At 41.3% G+C, this 8,032-nt stretch overlaps 1 protein-coding gene across 1 annotated transcript; it reads left to right on the top strand.

Annotated features, from left to right (window-relative positions):
• Positions 1-1,019: 1,019 nt before the first annotated feature.
• On the top strand, positions 1,020-6,950 carry LOC123401728 (protein DNA-DAMAGE INDUCIBLE 1). The gene is made up of 16 exons (XM_045095583.1): positions 1,020-1,212; positions 1,575-1,607; positions 1,701-1,825; positions 2,147-2,255; positions 2,377-2,493; positions 2,934-2,999; positions 4,163-4,225; positions 4,309-4,353; positions 4,782-4,843; positions 5,235-5,328; positions 5,676-5,768; positions 5,868-5,937; positions 6,118-6,194; positions 6,289-6,346; positions 6,462-6,484; positions 6,586-6,950. Exons 1-16 carry the CDS (start codon positions 1,147-1,149, stop codon positions 6,712-6,714), a joined length of 1,230 nt encoding a protein of 409 aa, XP_044951518.1. The 5' UTR covers positions 1,020-1,146; the 3' UTR covers positions 6,715-6,950.
• The last annotated feature ends 1,082 nt before the right edge of the window (positions 6,951-8,032 follow it).

Below are 8,032 nucleotides of genomic sequence, written 5' to 3'. Positions count from 1 at the left end.
GTTTCCAGGCCAGACTTACAAACCCTCACAAACTCGGTCACGCGACGACGATCCACAATTGACTGCTGGATGATCTAGACCATGACGCCTAACCGTCTGGAGGATGCACAGTCCTCAAAGGTAACAAGCGTCAGTTCCACACAGGAACAATCTCTTCAGTGATGCTCAATCACTTTGGGCTTTTTGGGTTTTGGTTTGGATGTTTGGGGTTTTCCTCGCTTATGATTTCCTCTCAAAGTCTTCGAGGAATGGGTTGCTCTCAAATGACAAGTGTCAGTTTCTCTCGTGGAGCAGCCAACCAGCTAGTGGTTAGGGGGGGGGCTATTTATAGACAGGGAGCAATCCCGACATGATTTGGCACAAATTCCCTAATGACATGACCATTATATGGATAATGTTGGGGACAGCTCGCGCGCGGCGCAACAACGGTCAAAGCGTTTCAACTCTGAAAGTCCTCATATCACTCATGTTCCTCACTAGTAGGTAATTCGCACTTGCGAAAACCTAACTCCTTAGTTAGAGCAAATTCCCCAGAGACCAGAAGATCTTCGTTTCCGTTAGTGAAGAATTTGACCAAACTGTAAACGATTTCCAAAGGCTTCACTCTAAGGATTGGGTATGTGTAGTCTTTGAGATGAGCATCACTTGGAAACTTTTCCTTACTTTTACCTCGACCCCTTTAACAGTATAGCGGTCCTATGACTCAAAATACAGAAAATGAAACTACAAAAACAAAAGTCTTCAGACTTCAAAGTCTCCGCATCAATTTTTCACGGACACACCAATTTCCTCATTTTCAAATTATTTGAGGAAATACCAAAGTCTTCATCGAAGACATACATTTTTAGGGGTCGATATTCTTTGACTAACTCAAACCCCTCAACGAATTATAGAGCATTTTTTTTTTGCAGAAGTATTCAAGGCAGATATCGTTTCCTGCTGGAGTTGGCCCTCCAGGTTCGTGGATCGAACGGCGTGGACCGTATTGTCAGCAAGTCGCAGCAAATACACCGTCAGGGTCAGGATTCTTTACCACCTCTGCAAGCAAGAAGGCAGCCCGATTTGACGCCCGTAGACTCGCCTCCTTCCTTCCCTCTGTCCACACCCGAGGCGGAGGACTTGGCGATTCCAACCGGCGGCGGCGAGATGAAGCTTACCGTGATGACCGCTGACGAGCAGTTTCTCAATCTCGATGTCGACCCCGATGAATCCGTAAGCCTCCGTCCCCGCCCCCTTCGGCCCCTCCTCTACTCCCCCCTCCCCCATCTCGATATTGACGGGCAATAAAGGCTGCTTCTTTGGGCCAAAATTCGTGTGCGAGAAGGCCGAGGAACTCCGGCGAGAAAGCGGGAACCGCATCGACGCGCAATTCACTCCCCGTGGCGTGTTGCTGCCCCGTGCTTAGGCGTAAAACTCGATCGGATCTTTAGTTGCCAATTGCTGTGGTGGCTTGGTTTGGCTAGAATATCGCGCCTCTTCTGCTCTCAGAGCTAAAACTAAACTGTGATTGCGATCCATGGATGCGAAATCTGTGCGGGTTTTTGGCTGAATTGTCCGCCCTGTGTGTTTTGCAGGTGGAGAATTTGAAGGCGCTTCTTGAGGTGGAGGTAAGCGAAATCTTGCTTCTGGTTTCTCTTCCAGGTTTTGCTTTGACTGGTTTGACCTCACATTGTTGATTTTGGGTGTCTGTGCGTGGCTAGACTCAAGTGCCGTTGCAGCAGCAGCTGCTTCAGTTCAATGGCAAGGAGATGAGCAATTCCGAGAAGCTCAGCGCCATCGGAGTCCATGATGGTGACCTTGTGATGTTGGTTGCCTCCAATATTAGGTTCGGTTGTTGTCTTTCTACATCTCTGGTTGTTCTCCAGCGAATTTCTTCAGGGGGTTACATTCCTGCTGTTTATTATGCCTGATATGATGCTTCTGGTCTTACATGTGACGTCTTGTTTTCTTTTATTGGTACGTCAAGATGGTTTCTTCTTTGTAGCTCTTAGCTCTAATTTTGGTATATCACAACCACAAATCAGAACTGGCATGATGTTGAAAGAGATGCACTACATTTTTTTAGCTTTACTAATCCTCATGAATTTTAGTGTCACTGCAGTGACAATGTTTTCTTCTAGTTAATTTCTTGGGTGAAAAATTTCAGGCCATCTCAGGATATTATGAGGTTAAATCCTGATGGATCGGCAGTAAATCCTCAAGCTTTCCAACAACATATTCGTGGTGATTCACAACTTATGGCGCAACTCCTTCAGGTACAGCTTTGCTGGTAGCTTCATTGATTTATCAATATTGGCCAGGTCACAATTCCCAGATGTTAGTTGCAGAAAATATGATAATTTATTTTGTTTGAACCGATATCTTTTTAATTTGCAGAATGATCCTTCATTAGCACAAGCCATCCTTGGAGGTGACATCACTGAGTTGCAAAACATCTTGCGGTCGCACCACCAACAAAGACTACAACTGAAACGCAAACAGGAAGAAGAACTTGTGAGGATCTCATCAGCTAGTTGCTATTTTTTATTTGGGTGCATTTAAGTCCAATTTCTGAAGTCTCAATCGGTTCAGAAAACTGAAAATGCAACTTGCACTGTTCTGCGAAGCTGCACTTTTCTGAATCGATAAGAAAACCTCAGTCGATTAAGACTTAGCAGAACTGTTTTTTTCCTGATAGTTATTTTGTGCTCTTGGTGAAAAAAGTTGAGAATGTATGCTTCTTCTTGCATTAATTCCATAGCATCTGTAAATATATTTCCATGTTGTTACATCCATATGCCGTAAAATTTCACATGTTGCAAGTTCTCTACATAGATATATTTGACCACTTCGGGAGATGGTAGTTCCATGCTTTTTTTCTTGCTGTGCTCTATTTTTTTGCAAACTTGCTGAATAATAATAGGTTAAGTCATTGATAATTATGTTTTTTTCAGGCCTTATTGTACGCTGATCCATTTGATGTCGAGGCTCAGAAGAAAATTGAAGCTGCAATTCGGCAGGTAGATATTTTTTTTTAGGATAACACCTGTTGACTGTTTAGGCTTCTCATGTGTTACAAGGCAAATGTTAAATATCACAATCATCATTACATGACCAACCCAAGGGATGGCTTATTTAGGTTAGAGTGCAGTGCTTATTTCTTAAGCCGCTGTGGAGAAGCAGTCATAAGAAGGTTAATCAAACTAAATGTAAATGAATTTTGTTATCCAATGGTTGCCCTCATCTTTCATTCAATATGCTCTGCGATAGAGAAGATGAACCTTGATCCACAGCAAGGTAATTTGGTTAGGGTAAAGGCCCACTTGCCCTCAACAATCTGACGGCAGGGCTCTATCCTGACGTGAAAAGAGAGGCAGTGGTTAAGGAAAAGGAGCAATTTGGTTAAGGAAAGGGAGCAACTGACTTGATCCACAAGTTGGATCTCAGTTCAAACTCAAGTCCAAACCATCACTCTACATTCCTATTTCAGTTGGACTCTTAATTTAACTTTTCTTTCTAATAGACCCAACCGTATCCAACAGAAATACTGTTAACTTGAGTTATTCCTTTTCTTAACCTTCCTATATCTCTAACATAACGTATCCAATGCCTACATGGATATGTTTGCAACTTCATCAAGAGAAAATTTAGCCAAACATGTACTTATCTAAAAGCAGCTCAAGCCTATCAAAATCCACAAGCACAACAATGCCAAACAAGCCTTAAGAATGCTTATCATAAACATAGGAATATACGTTTGACCGAGTATAAGAAGAGTCAGAGTGGTGCATGGTGCAAAAGTGGGATTTCTTTTTTCATGCATGTAAGTATGTAAGTTCTGCTAGCTTTCATGGTCGGATAATATAAAAGTATTACTCCCTCCATTCCTAAATATAAGGCCTTTTTAGAGATTTCAATATGGACTACATACGGAGCAAAATGAGTGAATCTACATTCTTAAATATGTCTATGTACATCAGTTTGTAGTTCATATTGAAATCTCTAAAAGGTCTTGTATTTAGAAACGGAGGGAGTAGTTGTTATCATAACATATGCTTTTTATGTGAAATGAGGTGCACACAAAAGCTTTGCTCTGTCTTAACTGTGTTTTATACTCATGTTCACCTCAGCAATCTTACAGTTAGATACCTGACGTTCTGAGTACTTGTAATTTGTAATTCAGAAAGGCATTGATGAAAATTGGGAGGCTGCTATAGAGCATAATCCTGAAGCATTTGGTCGAGTGGTATGTTGACTCTTTAGTAAGTCAAGTATGCTTTTATTTTACATGCTATTCTTATTTATTAACTGACCGGCATTCTATTTCAGGTTATGCTGTATGTGGATATGGAAGTCAACGGAGTACCTTTGAAGGTATTATGTTATTTCATATATCTATTTGTAGATAACGAACATGGTGTGCAGCTGAGCATTGCCTGTACTCAAAAGCCCAAACAATATTTTTAGATGATATATTCTGAATATCAAAGAGCTTGTATAGACTTTGCTATAACTCCTTTCATATATCATTGTTGATTGCATCAATCTTAGCTAAATAACTGCAACACAATCTTTTTCTTTTGAGAAGAACACAATCTTATTTTAACAATTGCCAATTGTATTATCTACCCCCAACGGTTTATTCTTGAAGTTAAATCTTCCTTTCTATTACTTGCGTTTGTGTACTAGCAGTCTACCAACTAAAAGATATCTATGACCGGATACGGATTTATTCAGATGTTTGATTGCTTCCTGCTAATCTTTTTGTATACACGATCTCTTAGCTTTTCTTTCATCTACAGGCCTTTGTTGACAGTGGAGCTCAGTCAACCATCATATCAAAAGACTGTGCTGAACGTTGTGGGTACGGTTATAAATTAATATGTTGTTATTGCAACTGTTTAGTTTGTCATATCTCATATGATCATTCTGCGTGTAGAAGTCATATACTCACTCCGTTTCTAAATATAAGTCTTTTTAGAGATTTCAATACGGACTACATACTGATGTATGTAGACATGTTTTAGAGTGTAGATTCATTCATTTTGCTCCGTATATAGTCCATATTAGGATCTCTAAAAAGACTTGTATTTAGGAACAAAGGGACTGAGGGAGTACATATTTAAGAGTTTTATCTTATCACATGCAATGCGATTTTACCGTACAGGCGAATGTAAATCGTTCTCTGGAGACATTCGCTGAAATCCATTCCATGCCATATACAAACTGATCACACGATGGACTATCATCTGCAGGTTACTCAGGCTCCTTGATCAGCGTTACAGAGGAGTTGCTATTGGAGTTGGTCAATCAGAGATACTTGGAAGAATACATGTAGCGGCAATAAAGGTTTGATATTGTAAATTGCTGTACCAACGTCAAAATTTCCAGTCCTTTTGAGAACGATCCATTTGTGCGCCATTGAGAAATTTACAGTCTGAACAAGTACTATTTAGCCTAGAGAGACATAGTAATAATATAATACCAAACTCATTACTCTGGTACAAAATTATGAATTTGATTGTTGTACAATATGTTGTCTGTTTCACAAAAAGGGTACTCGTTAAGTTGAATCAGAGCCTTTAGTACTTTCTTCAAACCTAATGGTATAACTTTGATCATCATGATAATTCTGGATAAGTTATAATTAATTAAAGTAGTAACATCAATTCACAATGCTTGCTATGTTTGGACAGATAGGCCATGCTTTCTATCCCTGTTCCTTCACAGTATTGGATGCTCCTAACATGGAATTCCTTTTCGGGCTTGATATGCTGCGGAAACATCAGGTAATTGTATGACTTTAGTTTTGGAATAATCCGCCACATCTGACTCACTTGGGTTGATTAGTGGCACCCCATAATGATGTGTTTTGTTATCCAATGCAGTGCATAATTGACCTAAAGGACAATGTCCTTAGAGTAGGAGGTGGTGAAGTGTCAGTGCCCTTCTTACAGGGTTAGTAGCTTGCCTATTTCATGTTTCTATTCTCTAGTTTTAGCTCTTGAATCTTGAGTAAGTTGAGATATTATTACTAGTTTTTTCACAATATTGAACATCCCTATATTTGTACTCTATCATCACTTCTACAATTTTGCAAGTCTTGGTTTTTCAATCCCTCTAATATGGTATCTTCAGAGAAAGACATCCCTTCACATATACGCGATGGAGAGAAATCGTCGAACCTAGCATCTTCTAGTCAAGGAGCAGCTGGAGTAAGCAAAATTACTGCTTTGCATAAACCAGCATTGGTTTTCCTGTAATTATGATACATCATCCATACATCCTTATTTACTTTATGTCATCCAGGAATCGTCAAAGGCACGGGAGAAGACTCCTGATGTGCCACCGCCATCCTCTCCTGCAGGTTACTTTACTGATACTCTTGTGTAGTCCCTTGACTTGGAAAACTGTGATCTTCTGATAACTTTTAGCCTATCAAAGTACTGATTAATTGCAACCAACTTTGATTTTGTTTGTAGGAGCCCCAGCTGTGACCCCACAGGTATCAAATTTATCTTCAAAATTGTGGCCTTCTATATATTTGTTTTCTTTTGAGAGTCCATGAATTAGATTGATCTTGACCGTTTTAAGAACCCTTGTCAGGGGGGAGATTTTGAAGCGAAAGTCACAAAGCTCGTGGAACTTGGATTTGACCGGGCATCTGTAATACAAGCACTCAAGTTGTGCAACGGGAACGAGGATCAGGCAGCTGGGTTCTTGTTTGGTGGTTAAGAGTATTTAGAGCAGACCTTCTGCTCAACATTTTCTTGATTTGAACATTTACACACACACTGATCAATGAGATGTCATATCCTCCATTTGAGGAACTAAAACTTTGTGTGTGTGGCAAATGCAGGCTTGGTAGAGGGATGATTCGTACTTCTGTCTTTCAGTGAGGGAAAAACATTTTCTTTCTTTCAGTATCATATACATTGATTTTAGACATTGAGTGCAAACACACTTGAAAATATTGTTTTTGCACTCGTTCTCATTTGCTAAATTTTATTGAGATCGACCAAAATCAATCTATTGCAAAGCATGAATAACCCTCACTGCCGTTTAGCGTGTATGCCAGAGTCTAAAGGCAACTTTAGGTCCGTTTGGTAGTCTACATTAGGTTCAATAAGGATTGTGATATGCAGTTTTGGCTTGTTTGGTTGCTTGTGTTGCACCTAAATCTTGGCCCGCACGATGTTTAAGGCACCTCCGGATCTGGTTGAGTAGGAACGCTTGAATCAGCTGTTTTTGCACATCCAGACCTAAACACAGATCTCTCGATGGTTGAGTAGGAACGCTTGAATCAGCTGTTTTCCGCAGGTTAGCAGACTGCTCAGCTGTTTTCCGCAGGTTAGCAGACTGCATGCGAGGAGCCATGCTTGAGCATCGCGTTGTTTTCCAAAGCGTTGCCATTCCAACAAGCACTGCATCCTAGCCGTGGCGAGCTTGGAGGCGTTGGGAGCGGCAGTAGCCTTTAGCCTTGTAATTGTCAACTCCAACGACAGTGTACGGCCTCCTGGCCTTTAGCCTTGTAATTGTCAACTCCAACGACAGTGTACGGCCTCCTGGCTCGGGCGCCATGACAACCATCTCCATCGAGTCGGCTTTGCTAACGTCTCCCCTTCTTGTCATCCTCATGAACGATGGTGGCGGGCGCTTGCCTGATGGTTGATTGGTCAACATGAGCCATAACAAGCCTGTACTTGGCCCACTGGGCTCTCTGACCTGGATAGGCCGAGTCGACCTCATCCATCGTCCACCACATGTTCATTGACATGGCGTCTTTGGTTGGGCCAGGATACAACCTCTTCAACTCCGCCTTCGTCGCCTTCAACATCAGATCGTCTCCCTCTTTATGCATCTCGTCAGTGCTCTTGAACTAAGAGCACACCTTCATGGTCTACGCGAACTTGGTGCGATCACCGAGAAAGCATCCAAGGAAGATGACCTCCATTCAATGTCACTGGGATGGGGTTCATGTGGTGCGCAAACGCACATAGAGATAGATGGATGGTGAAGTGACCCAATATACCACTACATGGTGTAGTATGCA

This window comes from Hordeum vulgare, chromosome 6H (genome assembly GCF_904849725.1).
Source record: "Hordeum vulgare subsp. vulgare chromosome 6H, MorexV3_pseudomolecules_assembly, whole genome shotgun sequence".
Classification (NCBI taxonomy): domain Eukaryota; kingdom Viridiplantae; phylum Streptophyta; class Magnoliopsida; order Poales; family Poaceae; genus Hordeum; species Hordeum vulgare.
The sequence above is the reverse complement of the archived record's forward strand: the minus strand, read 5'-3'. Positions and strand labels throughout refer to the sequence as shown.

Excerpts from the sequence above, each read along its gene's own strand:
- LOC123401728 (XM_045095583.1), top strand. The coding sequence starts at position 1,147 with ATGAAGCTTACCGTGATGACCGCTGACGAGCAGTTTCTCAATCTCGAT. Across the intron at positions 2,256-2,376 it reads TTATGGCGCAACTCCTTCAG|AATGATCCTTCATTAGCACA; the intron begins GTACAGCTTTGC and ends TTTAATTTGCAG. Across the intron at positions 5,769-5,867 it reads ATATGCTGCGGAAACATCAG|TGCATAATTGACCTAAAGGA; the intron begins GTAATTGTATGA and ends TATCCAATGCAG.